At 36.4% G+C, this 14,762-nt stretch overlaps 1 protein-coding gene across 5 annotated transcripts in view; it reads right to left on the bottom strand.

Annotated features, from left to right (window-relative positions):
- The window catches only part of NEK7 (NIMA related kinase 7), a 155,161-nt gene that overhangs the window by 121,873 nt on the left and 18,526 nt on the right, over positions 1 to 14,762 (bottom strand). For all 5 annotated transcript variants that reach the window (XM_030571545.1, XM_030571543.1, XM_030571548.1 and 2 more), the window contains one exon: positions 2,196 to 2,277. In XM_030571545.1, coding sequence (XP_030427405.1) covers positions 2,196 to 2,252 — 57 coding nt within the window. In that variant the 5' untranslated portion in view covers positions 2,253 to 2,277. The remainder of the gene's footprint in view (positions 1 to 2,195; positions 2,278 to 14,762) is intronic.

The following is a 14,762-nucleotide window of genomic DNA, read 5'->3' as shown; positions in this document are numbered from 1 at the left end:
GGCAATATGACTTCTCTGAATTAAATTTCTGGGTGCACTAAAGCATCTTTTAGAAAGTCCTATTCCATCTTGATTTATAAATTGCTTGCCTATAGTGAAGAATCACCTACCATGGCCGATCGTAAAAGGTGTTCCAATAGTTAATTGCCTTCATTGTAAAAATCTGTGCTTTATTTTTTGTGCCAACTCAACTATAGCCCTACAATACTCCTCCTTTAAAGAGGACAAGAAGAACAATTGCCTATGCAGAACTTGGCTTGGAACAAAGTATTGGCTGTGCTCTACTGGGAATATATGTCTCTACAATTTATGAAGCTGTATGAAATTATGAACTCTATGTCTCCGTCAGGCTGAAAACTGCTTTTGAATGTAAAGGAATAGCATTAAAACTGGCACAAGATGAACCAAAGTTAAGAACAAATGTCAGTTTCTTCTGTTGGGAAAGATGTCTAGTCGGGTGCTTGAAGAATTAGTATTAGGCCTGATCTTATTTAGTTCCTCATTAATGATGCAGTTGGAGGCATTACTGAGACAGGAGGTGTTCCCAACAACTATGAGGATAGAACCATATCATGATTCAATTTAGCACTGGAAACTCACCCACTGCTGAAAATATCAGTTCAAAGCTTATGGTAAATCAACATTTGAATTACTGTGCTTTCGAGGGGAATGCGGGAAATACAAGAAGGCAGGCACAACTAGGGTTTCCCAGAGATATAGGAGCTCACCCTCTCATCCCAACTGACAGATCCGATTCTGCCTCCTACTCAGCCAAGGAGAAGAATCCATCATTGGAACAGTGAGTCATCATGAATTTTAGAATATACGCACTGCAGTAGTAGTCTGAATTTTCTTAATTAAAAAAGTACGTTTGCATGCTTGTTTCATCAAGATAGTTGTAAGGGATATGCATAAATTCAAATTATATCTTAAATTTATAACTGTTTGGTACTCTAAGATCTGATGGATAGTGATACAGAAGCATGAGAATGTTTATTTTTATTTTAGCCTCAAAGCTGCTCCAATGCAGGCATTGGAACAAGGAAAGTTCTACTAAAAATATTAAAATACAGAAATGAAGACTTGGCAAAAATCTTACTTATATTGTCAAAAACTTCAGAACAACCACATGTTGCCACATCACCTTTATTATTCAGGCTAATCCTTGAAACACACCAACAGAAGATTAACAGTTATAGTCCTGGTCCTGCAAAGAATTATCCAATTGTTTAACTTTACTATGACCATTTCTATTGGCTTACATGTAACTCCTCATAGTGCATAAAGCAAAGTACCTTTACAAGTTTTTGCAAGATCAGAGCTTAGAGTGCTGCTTTCCAAAAGGTTTTTAAATAATGTTATTAACAGAAGCAACATTTTTAGAAGAATATTAATAAGCAGTATGCCAACTTTATCTATTGCCTGATAATCTTACCTTTGTTTTGAGTCAGACCATCAAATCCAACTGCAAGGGTGGCTAAATTTCCCTCACATTCCTTGGTCATACAACTACTGTAATTGTGACTCTCCCTTGCCCATTTTCAATAAGGGAAGGCACTAACCCACATGGGATCACCAGCGGGAAGTGTAAGAACAGAAGGTTAAAAGGAGTAATCTGAAATAAATCTGGCAACTCTGCTATAATTTGGAAATATATAATGTTCAGCAGCTTGATACCTCATAGGAAAACAATTACTTTCATGTCTGCCTCTCGTCTCCACTCTGACTTTTCCCAGTTGGTGATACAGTAGGAGGCAAAAAAGCAACTTTTTTCTGTGAACTATGGGACTGATATTTTGTAATTCAATGACTACCTAATGCGATATTACATTTCTTTATGGCTTCTTTTTCTCCATCGATGCCTTGAGACAGAAAAATACAAATTAAACAATCCAATATTCAAAGACACTTGATCTCATAACATTTCATCTGATTTATTAACCACTGATGACCAGTTATGTGATTCCACACAGTAACTTGATTAAAATAATCAACTATTACCTTGAATACCATACTGAACACATTAAATGCAGTAAAAACTTACCCTCTCGGAATGGCATTGAACAATGGAGGAAAAAAGTATTCTATTATCAACAATAGCCTTTTAGAATTTATTCTGTTCGTTAACATTAACATGTTCTTCCATTTACTAAATCCATTTATTTCTGCTCTTGATGACTAGTAAAATAAAGTACCTGTGGTTGAAACTGTGGAACAGGAGTCCCTTGCACGCCTTGTGACTGTTCATCCATTGTATCAAACAGGGCTTTTTATGTTCTGCAAAAATAATATATGTATATTCATTAAATTGCAATTTAATGTTTATATTCACTGTATCACTTACTGATGTGCTTCAATTATAATAATGGAATTAAATTATTTTACTGAACTTCAGTACACAATGATTCAGTGCTAGAAGATTTTTTTATTTTGTATGCTTGACTTTGCAACCATTAAAACATTTTAGCCCTTTTTCTGAGGGTAAGGAGATTCCCTAGTTCTTGTCGTAAAGGACTACTTTAAAAAAAAAAATAAGAGGAAGAAATTCCATTATGTGTTCCCCACCCCAACCACATAAGTCATCAGCAGAGTTTGAACCTGAGACTGTCAGATCCATACCACAAACCTCTACGACTTGAGCTAAACAAGTGACTCCATTAGACAAAGGCAGTAATACCCCATCATTCTGTATGTGCACCAGCCACTAGAAGTAGACATGACACATACTTTGCCAAGTGGCTGCACAAGTACTTGCTAGACAGAATATCTTGGCTCTGGGACAGGAGTGTGATAGAGTGGCTAAAATGAGATAGAGTTAGGACTTCTGAGTGCAATTTGTTGTTTACATAATATTCACTCATTTCTGAATTTCATGGAAATAGAGTCATTTTAGATACATTATAGTCAAACATATACTTTCACTATCCTAACAGGCTGTTTGGTTAAGAGGGTGAGCCTTAGATCTGCCATATTAGGGGCCTGAATTTTATTCCGAGCTATGCAAACCTCATATCCTGTTACCACATATGTAAAATGCAAAGAAGGCTTGCCTGCATCCTAAGATGGGGGTATGAGATCTTGATTAACATGAAGAGTGCAAACAGCGCACAATTGTTAACAATGAAGGATAGGAAGGAGTGGATTTTAAAACTCAGTGTGTCCTGGTTCACAGCCAAATGAACCCTTACTAAGGCAAAAATGGTATTTCATTAATGGAAAGCACCTGAAGCATCTGTTTTGCCTATGTCTTCTGGAGCTCTATTTCTGTCCCTATTTTATGGGTATGATGTAGAAGGTTCATCAGGAGTATGTATATACAATGCAGTTGGAACATTCACCTCCTGTCTCTTAATTATATGAATGTGTTCTAATGCACATGAATAGAAAGGCATTTTCAGAAGCTTGTAACTTGGCCAAATCTGGAAGGATTGTCATAGGAACAGCAAAAGTCACTTCTCTTTCACTTCAGAACCATTCCTTTCCCAAATTTCAAGTTCCTACTACAAACCATGGAAGCACTAAAGTTGTTTTGTAAAAACTCATCTAGAGAGTGTTTTAACACTGGGAAATCGACTTGTTTGTCCCCCTCGCTAATCTAATTCTGGAAAACTCCTGAATCATTTTTGCTCAAATCTTTAAAAATAATTCAAACCAAGACAGAAAAAGCATGGGGAATTTTCAGTACAAATAGCTTAAGCTAAGGCAACAGAAAACAGAGGCCTACAATGGAAAGAGGCAGGCAGTTTTAACCAAAGGTATCACCTATAATATACTGCATGTATCAGTTTTCTATGAGATAGTTGCAGTGAAGTCTTCTTTATGTAAGCATACTTCTCAAAGATTTAAAAACACTACACACTTTAATGTTGTGACTCCATCTTTAGACACCCAAGCTAATTGTGTGTTTCAAGTTTTTTTTCCCCCATGAACAAGTTTTACATTTTATGTTGGTCATTTTATTATCTGGATGTTTTAATAAATTTCACTAGGCCAGAAGAAAGGTCTCTTTGTCTAGAAAGAATAACCTCCAGGCACAGTACAATATAAATAGGAATACAATAGTAAACAACTTTAATAAAGTTAGTTATCCTTGAATTAAGCTTAATAAATACCAAGAAAATCTTGCTAAGTAAAAACAGTTTTCTTCACTTAACCCACCTACTGACTAAAACAACCTTTGAAACAGATTAGAAAATGTATTGCCTCCAAACTAAAAACCGATTGAAGAAAAGTTGCCAGGAATTTTTTGGACAATCTGGAAAAAACACAACAACAACAACAACAACAAAAACAGTATATTAAGATTAATTCCTTGCTTACTAGCCAAGAGGTGGTGCATTAAAAAAAAAAAATCACAACTTTAACCTGGTAGCAACATCAGCACTCAACCTCTCTTTCAATCTCAAAATTTTACAGAAAAGGCCTAACAAATAGCTAATATTCACAGCTGCATAATCCTCCTTAAAGGACTGCACACCATGATGATAAGGTTAGCAAGAAATGTTTAAAAAATTATCATAGTGATAATACAACAGAAGTTTACAGGATGTAAAATAGTCCAGTACACTGCTCTTCTAGAAGTACTATATATTAACCTTGCACATACTGACTGATACATTAAAAATAATCCATAAGGTCAAGCTTGCTGACTAATATATACATCCTTGCTAGCATATATAGACAGACAGATATAGATGTATGCATTAAGCACAAATATTGTAACAATGATATAGCATAAACTGGCCTATACCTATTTCCTAGAACTGGAAGGGACCCTGAAGGGTCACTGAGTCCAGTCTCCTGCCCTCACTAGCAGGACCAAGTACTGATTTTGCCCCAGATCCCTAAGTGACCCCCTCAAGGACTGAACTCACAACCCTGGGTTTAGCCGGCCAATGCTCAATCACTGAGCTATCCCTCCCCACCAAATTAATGGAGATATTCCATAATCCTGTTCACTTATGCTAAGTATAGCATAATACTTTGAAGTTGCTGACTAAGTATTTGGCATAAGAAAATAGGGAACTTGTCAAAAATCAAGACACATTTGTTCTGTATGTTAGGTCTGGTCTACACTACAGACCTATGTGAGTATAATTATGTGAGTGTAAAAATCCACACCCCTGAGCAACAAAGTTATACCGACCTAAACCCCATGCAGCATGTTAAGTGTAGACTTGCCCTTAGTACAAGCAAGGGAAGTACCTTCATGGACCAGTACCTGGAATGCTAGAATCCAAAGCAAAGATAAGAACAGAACGAATTACTGAACTGAAACAAACAGATGGGTTGGATTTTAGTGATGTGTAAAGAAACGTAAAATCATCATATAAATAATATCATTTGAAATGTGTAACTTTGGGAGCACACCTTCCACATAAGGTGGATGTAACATTGCTGTATGAGATGGTTTAGTGGAATCTGATATCGTATAGAACCATTTTCCTGTACTATATTATTATTGGCTTTGAGCAATAAACCTGACTGACACTTGTTATCTGGCCTTTTGACTACATTTCATAATGAAAGAAGTGTGATCAAGCAGCTGACTATACAATTTATCAACAAGCCTGAAAATCTGTATCAAGAAGAAACATGCAGGAACAAAAATAAAGTTCAGGATCTATGCAAAAGTAACAAAGAATGGATTATAGTTAGCTAGTTATAAGTTTCTTGGTTACCATTTTAAAGGCTTAATTCATGTAGCTTCGACACAATCAGATGTGGAAGTACTTACCTCAAACATTTTAGTTGGAGGAAGTAAAAAAGACTTTTCTACAAATCATTATAAAAATCAGACCACAAATGTGAGGTTCTTTGTTAGTTAACAAACAATACGGAGGGGAGCATTACCTTGAACTGGAGAAAGTATATCTTTTATGTCTGAAAAAAAATCATCACTGGGCTGAGGAATAAAACGAAGAGTACAACTTTATAACCTAGTAGTAACATCAGCAATTAAACAAACAGGAGTTGCATGCGCACGTGTGTGTTTTATATATGAATATTATGATAATTGCAGGAAAATAGAAACACTTGGGTTACTGGTAATAGACAAAGCCTAAATTAAATATTGGTTTTGGCCCAACAGTAATCATTTATCAGGAATGACACATTCCTGATCTCATCTTCACTCCCTTATTTGAAGAAGTCAGCGAATATCTTACCAACAGTGGTATCAAACCATTTGACTGCCTTGTGGCTGTTACAAACCAAAAATGGACTGTTGGGACTCAACCTCTTTTATCCTTATCCTCGGCATTTCTGTACAATTTGTGCATAGTTTTTGGAATGCTAGCTGCAATTAATGCAGAGATTAATGAGATCTGAAGGTAGTTCTAAACAGTACTTTCAGGGGGGTGAAACTAATCTTTGATTCTTTTAAACACAAAGATGTGGAGTAAAGACAACACGGGAAAAAAAACAGCTAGAGGAATTGCTCAATCTGTTAATGAGAGAGTCTTTACTAATCATCTGCAAAATTTCATGATAGCCCTGACCCCCTGCCAGGAGAAGACTGAAAAATTGTTAAGATTTCTAAAAATATTATTATGAATATGGTGATAAAACTGGAAAATTGCTGGCAGCTGCTGTTTGTTCCAAAACACTTGGCAGTCAGACCCTGTTGTTATTTAAAAAGCCTGACAAAGCCAATACTGGCAAATCTTTGCTGGATATGTAACATCTTTCATTTGTATTTTGCAGTGGGTTAGACGAGTCACAATACAGTGGTAGCTTCCACTGAAAAATTAGATCTTTTTCTAGTTAATCACTAAAGAACACTGAAATACCCTGATTAGATCTACCAATGTCTTCAACACCACAGTTGTCTTGCAATCAGACAAATCCCAGAGATAATCCAAGTCTGAGACTGAGTTTTAAGAATCTATTTTTTCAGTTAGTTCTTTATTTTATTTTAACAGTCCTTTAACCACTGTAATAGATCCTGGAATCTCTTTAAAAAAAGAGATGATGACAATTATATCATTTACAAAAACAGTAGTGCTCCAATCATTTTCTCTAACAGTGACATCAAAACTTTCTCTCACTTTGCTCTAACTATCTTTCTATTTAGCTTTCTTTACCAATTTGGCTTTAGTGACTGGATTTGATTATTATATAAATCTGAAAGAATAAATTAGGATTTTATTTTCCAGATTTGCTTTAAACACTAGGCACTAAAACTGCGCTGCCCTTTGTTAGCACACCTTTCCTAAAGAGCTCATGGCTCAACGTTACAAGGCACATCTCAAAATCTTATTACATATAGAAAATATCTTTTACATCACCATTCTTACTACTACAATAATAGAACTTGAAACAGATAAATGTTGGGAAATATAACCACATAGTTATGCTCTTAAGAATTTTACTGAAGTGCAGGCTCCAAACTCCTGCCCTGATACAGAAACCCTGTTTCTTCCATGGAACAAAGTACATTAATACATGGTGGGTACTTATTTGATTAAATACAATTATATTCTGCAGCCAATTCCACTGACTCTGAAACAAGACTATTATTTGTAAATGTTGAAGAAATAGGACTACTGCAGTATTCATTCTAGAACACACGATAATCAAGGATTTTTTTTCTGGGTCTGTCACATATTATCTTTGTGATCTTAGATAAATTATTCAATTTTTCCATGCCCGAGTTTCCCTGTAGTGGGGCCTCAATATAAGTCAAAACACAACCACTGTGTGGATACTGAATTTCTTTTTACATTCACAAAGCTACAATACTTACATTCTAAGTGATATTATGACTCAAAAAATACTTCCATTCACTAATCTGACTCTTTAAAAAATTGAGACTAAGAGATGGAGTGCAGAGCAGAAAGAGTTTGTAACACATGGCAACCATACTTCTTTCGAGCTGCTTAGAATACTTCAGATATCTTTCCCAAAATAACTGATCTTCTCTCTTTATAAAAGTCATGCTGCAAAAATTGTGAATCAGAATAAAGAGCAGCCACAGAAGGCACAATCTTCTAGGTTAATTTATACTGAAGCCTTGCTTGGGAGTGACAAATACAGGTATGTCCTCACCGATGACTTAGCTCAGGCTCTAACCTGGGTGGCGTTTTACCTCCTTCCTAAGTTTGACCATCAAGCTTAATATTTGTATGGCTCTCGCTAAACTACTGTAGTTTGATTTTATTATCCTGAGAGGGGGAAGTATATGTCCTGAGCTTGTTTTTGTTCTAGGTAAAGGCCTTCTTCTATTGCTTTTTATGTCTGTACACTTTACGTATTATCTGGATATCTGATCCAGCTCTGGCAGGTTACCATTCTCTGCTGTCTTTGTTTCCCTTTGAAAACAATGTTTTTGGGCAGAGATTGAAATGGGATGTTCTTGGGGGCTCAGTAAGCCAGTATTGTGCTCCTGAATTCAAGCTTCAACTCAAAATAACTTTCTTCTAGCCCGTGTGATTACTAAGAAATCATTCAAAATTTGAAAGAGATGTGACCATCATTGTGATGTCTGCAACTGCCTGAAATGTATGAGCTGACTCCATCCATCTCAATGTGGTGGTATTTCTGAAACCTAATGATGGTGATGTAAAGGTCAACATTGTTAACTACTTTACTTTTACAGAGCATAAAAAAAATAGTGATCATGTAATGATCATATAAACTCTGCACAACCTACTATTTACAGTGTCTCATTTTGGTGCCATTCGTCGGCAGAGTTTGGAGAGTACCACTACTTCTCCCCCCCCCTACATCTCTCCCTTGATTTCAAGTTACCATACTACAGGCCACAGTAGTACAGTATATTCTACTTAATGTGATAACCTGACATTTATAATATCTAAACCCTGTATTTCACATTCTGTACACAAGAAACCTCTGAGAAAGAATTAAATAGTATGTGAAGAATCTTTATTAATATTACTGATTCAAATCACCATATGAGAATGCTTATAAATCTTCCTGCTCTTTTCAGAGTTGTCTTTTATGGCACAGCCAGGCACAGACAGACTAGAAGATAGTATGAAAACAGCGTATGTTTGGTATTCATAGATTTTAAGGCCAGCAGGGATCATTATGATTATCTGGTCTGACCACCAAGTATACAGGACACGCAGCTTAGGAACACCCACATCAAAACCAAACATCCAATATTATGACGGAAATGCAATACACCATCAACAAAGACATAACCATAGAGAGAACATATTATGTATTATAAGACCAGATTCTGTTTCCTTGAAATGTTGTGGGCAACTAACAATGCAAAATGAACATTAATGCTTATTCTTAAGGCCTCCTCACACAAAAAAAAGTTTATTATTTTCAACTATTTTGCCCTAATAAAAATTAGTACAGTTCTGCTGACTTTGCCATCAATACTTTTTTTTTGTTTTTATCCACTGTAACATGCAAACACCACAAATCCTGTTTAAGCTTATTACAATCTTGAGGGTGCGGGGAAAGAGAGGGAGAGAGAGAGAAACCAGGAAGATGTAGGGAAGACCTCTTCTGCAACCCTTTTGGAATACACCACTGACATGCATGATCTTGGGTAAGTCATTTCATCTATCTGTGCTTCAGTTTCTCCATCTATATGGGAGAAACCCACACACCTGTGAAGAGCTGTTCGGTTCCATGGTGCCCTTCTCCCTAGTAGTACAGTGAGGAAGAGAGATAGGGGCATGGCAAGGGTAATGAAAACCCACAGGCTTAAATCTCCTTACACAGAAGGTGTCTAGCGAAACTCTACCTGCTGTTACTTAAAATGCACAGGCTGGAGAAGAGGCAACAAGGCAGCTACTCATCTACTCTGCCCTGGATTTTAAGGATGTAGGAAGGTGATGATTCATTCCCTTAGCCAATTCCCATCCATGCAAACATTGTTTAGCCAATAACAACTAAGACCTAAAATCATCTTTTCACCAGGCCCAGAGTACTGTACCATGAGATGTAGCTATTCCATACAGATAATATTTACTCTGAGTATATGTACTATTTGGAGTTACTAGCTGTAACTCAAGGCTGTAGCAAAAGGAATCATGTGCAGCTGCACCAGGGTGGATAACATGATAGAGACACAAGTACAGCACAAAACACTGGCATACAAATTGGTCATTAAAACCTCTCTCTACCCTTGGGACACATATTCCAGGATTGTTAAGTGGCTCTAGTATACCTTCCCTCAACCTTAGATGGTTTCACTTACTCAAATGGAACACTACAAAGTTAAGCACAGATGGCAAAAATTTTAAATGTGACAACAAAGAGAAGAAATCCCTTGTTGTATATTACAAATGATTACCAAATGAACATTGTAGGAAAAAAACTGTAAGGAGAGTACAGTGTCCCCTTTGTTCTTATTTTACTATCTGATAAACGATATCTTATCTTGTACAAGTGTAAAAAATATACATTTTTAATATTTTCAAAATTTTTAAATAATTCAATAGAAAATATACTGCATAGTGTAAAATAATGTAGCAGAAACAATTACAGCTACAGAGTATAAAGGGTCAGAAAAAACAGATTGAAAAATGTCAAGAATTAATACATGCAGAATTTTAATATTTTATCCCAAATCAGTTTTAGTATTCTGATTTTAATAAGTATGTTACAGAAACAAACCCAGATAAAACAACGCCATCAATATGAAATCAATTGCACAACTGAATTAAAAAGTTGTTTCAGTTACTACATCTACCCATGTGGTTTTATGATCACATATGCCCTTTTTTCTAAAAATTATTTTCGCAACATCATTGCAGTGAGAGACCCAAACAAACAGTGGAAATTCTCAGACTACAAGAGAATCTAACAAAGATAGGAGAACAAATTTTGGTCTAATTTTTCAAATACAATAACTACCTGTTCATTTCTTCATAAAAATAGTAGGGCTGTCAAGCGATTAAAAGAATTAATTGCGCAATTTAAAAAATTAATCACAATTAATTACACTGTTAAACAATAGAATACCATTTAAATATTTTTGATGTTTTCTACATTTTCAAATATATTGATTTCAATTACAACACAGAATACAAAGTGTACAGTGCTCATTTTATATTTATTTTTTATTACAACCTACAAGTACTGCAGTGCAATCTCTTTATAATGAAAGTTGAATTTACAAATGTACAATTATGTACAAAATTAAACTGCATTCAGAAATTAAAAAAAAGTAAAAAAAACTTTAGAACCTACAAGTCCACACAGTGCTACTTCAGCCAATCGCTCAGACAAACAAAGTTTATTTACAATTTGCAGGAGATAATGCTGCCCACTTCTTGTTTACGTCGTCACCTGAAAGTGAGAACAGGCTTTCACATGGTAGCTGGCATCACAAGATATTACATACCAGATGTGCTAAAGATTCATGTGTCTCTTCATGCTTCAACCACCATTCCAGCAGACGTGTCCACGCTGATGACAGGTTCTGCTCTGTAACAATCCAAAGCAGAGCAAAACGATGCATGATCATTTTCATCATCTGAGTCAGATGCAACCAGCAGAAGGCTGATTTTCTTTTTTGGTGGTTCGGGTTCTGTAGTTCCCACATTGGAGTGTTGCTCTCTTAAGACATCTGAAAGCATTCTCCACACCTCGTCCCTCTCAGATTTTGGAAGGCAATTCAGATTCTTAAGCCTTGGGTTGAGTGCTGTATCTATTCTTCGAAATCTCACATTGGTACCTTCTTTGCATTTTGTTAAATCTGCTGTGAAAGTGTTCTTAAAACGAACATGTACTGGGTCATTATCCGAGACTGCTATAACATGAAATACATAGCAGAACATGGGTAAAACAGAATAGAAGACATACAATTCTCCCCCAAGGAGTTCAGTCACAAATGTAATTAACACATTTTTTTAAACGAGCATCATCAGCGTGGAAGCATGTCCTCTGGAATGGTGGCTGAAGCATGAAGGGGCATATGAATGTTTAGCATATCTGGCACGTAAATACCTTGCAACGCCAGCTACAAAAGTGCCATGTGAACGCCTGTTCTCACTTTCAGGTGACACTGTAAATAAGAAGCAGTTAGCAGTATCTCCCATAAATGTAGGCAAACTTTTGTTTATCTTAGCAATTTGCTGAACAAGACTGAGTGAACTTGTAGACTCTATAGTTTTACACTGTTTTGTTTCTGAGTGCAGTCATGTAACAAAAAAAATCTACATTTATGAGTTAAACTTTCACAATAAAGAGATTGCATTACAGTACTTGTAGGAGGTGAATTGAAAAATAGTATTTCTGTTTATCATTTTTACAATGCAAATATTTGTAATAAAAAACAATATAAAGTGAACACTGTACACATTTTATTGTGTTGTAATCAATATATTTGAAAATGTAGAAAAACATCCAAAAATATTTAAATTTCAGTTAGTATTCTATTAACAGTGTGATTAATCACAATTTTTTTAATCACAGTTAGTTTTTTTGAGTTAATTGCATGAGTTAACTGCGATTGACAGCCCTAGAAAACAGTAAGAGTGTGATTCTTTTAAGTTGATGGCATCCTGTAAACCACCAAAATGTATGTTTAATATGAGGATTCGTGGAAGTCGTATTCCATGAGCATCAATAAAAAGCTAAGGAACAAGGCGTACTGGTCCCTTGAGGTCCCAGGGGAGAAACTTTCTAGGCCAACAGAACCTAACCAGGAGCTCGTGCCTTGAGACCTACCTCTATTGCAGGGGATTGGCAGGTCTAATAAGGGCTATGCAAATTGGTTTGTTTAGCTCAGGAGTTCTCAAACAGGGTCAGGGTCGCGAGATTATTACATGGGGAGTTGCGAGCTGTCAACCTCCACCCCAAAACCAGCTTTGCCTCCAGCATTTATAATAGTGTTAAATGTATAAAAAAAAGTGTTTTTAATTTATAAGAGGGGGTCGCACTCAGGACTTCCCATGCGAAAGGGGTCACCAGTAAAAAAGTTTGAGAGCCACTGGTTTAGCTAGTTTCCCCTATCATTTCTTTTATCATCATTGCTGTTGGGTGAATGGGAGGATTCTCTCTTGGGTTTGCTTTATTCTGTTATAAGACTAAAATACACAAAACCCCAGGAAGAGTGCAACACTCATTTTTATCAAGTATAGAGTACAGTGTTGCTTTTGCAGAGAAGGTGGCGAGGAGTGCTTTGCGGCTTTCTTTCACAAACTGAAGTGTCTTCTAGGGATCTTTCCCCCTCATTGTCTCTACCCCACCTCTTATATCCTTTATCTGATTTGGAAGGGGATATGCTAAATTACCATTTTAGAGTAATGCTGCATCTGGGTCAGAAAAAATGACAAGTGTATAGAACTCATCTTTTTGGCTGATTGTGAGGATATAAAGGAATTGGTCCTTGCTACTCAAAGAGTTCAATCTCATAGCACTCCTCATGTGGTCCAATATTTGTATCAAAATTATGGTTTTGCTTGGCATACCAAAACATAAGCATCAATGAGACTTGGCACCTGGAACAATTCAAGCCCTTGACCTTTACAATAGTAAGCTTGCTTTATATGGAGATAATGTAATACATGACTGATGGAATATCTATCATTCTTGAGCCGAAATAAATCAGTTTTAATACTATTCCTGAAATAAGCTTTCAAGCTTTAATTTAAAGATGAAGGGGAGCAAAAAAAAAAGACCATGATACAATAAAAATGCTAATTAGCTACTTTTGTTTATAAACTGCAAGGTACTTTATCACAGGAAAAAAAATAAAACAAGACAAACGTATGCATATATCTTCAACCATCAATATGGTAGTCCTCCTTCCCTGCTTTACCATCTCAGGACATACTGGTTTTATGGAAAATAGGCACTGGATGAAGCGAGAGGGAAGACAACTGGAACACCAGCAGAACAAGTTTCATATGTACCAAAGGTTACCAGTTAAAATTCTTATACTCTGATAATGCAAAAGGCAAAGAAAAGAAGTTTCCTTGCCTCCACAATAGCATCTGCAAAAAAATCTAACAAATGAGGGATCTCTATCACGTGGTGTTTAGCCCATACTAATTAGGCTATCTCCACTCAATAGTTGACTTGGGTCTCTTCTCTTGCAATGATTTCTTGTTATTTTGCAAATAAAATTGCTTGAATTCAGACAAGCTGTATGACTCAATGATGCCCAAGAAAAAGGGCAAAGGAACAAATGTTAAGTCTTCTAGTTGATCTGTGGTCACTAGTGTCCTAGAAGTGTTGGAAGAACTTTGGTTCACTTCCTACATTTTGGACCAGGTCTTTCCTGGCTGGCAAAGTAATGGATCCATTGTCGATGAAAATAGTAAATGCCTCCAGCTAAGGAAGACAGTGAGAAGGGAGCGTGTGCTTCACCCAGGAAACCATCTGTAGATACTGACTTTTTGGCTCATTCCAGATCTTCCATTGTTAAATAAGATTACTGAGAAATCCGCAGTAAGATAACTCTCCATCTCTGGATTCTCAGACTTCCTTGATCACCAACCTAGGTATGGTACAGCAACTACACTTGTTTTACTGACTGATGTTCCTGATGATCAGGGACTCTGGAAATCTGTTTGCTAAGGTAAAAACGCAAATTCTGTGTTTATAAAGAGACTTTAGTTTTTACATTTTGTAAAAAAATAAAAATATACATCGTAGAACCCCATTTATCCAAGCCTCCATTATCCTGCTCTCTGAATTAACCGAAACACCAGCTGCCTGGGGCTGACAGCATGAGCCCCTGCCAGCTGGGGCTGACAGCCCAAACCCAGACACTGTCAGCCCCAGGCACCTGGTGGTTTGGTTAATATGGAGAGCTGTATAATGGA

Source organism: Gopherus evgoodei, chromosome 8 (genome assembly GCF_007399415.2).
Source record: "Gopherus evgoodei ecotype Sinaloan lineage chromosome 8, rGopEvg1_v1.p, whole genome shotgun sequence".
NCBI classification, from domain to species: Eukaryota; Metazoa; Chordata; order Testudines; family Testudinidae; genus Gopherus; species Gopherus evgoodei.
This window is presented reverse-complemented; position numbering and strand designations above follow the sequence as displayed.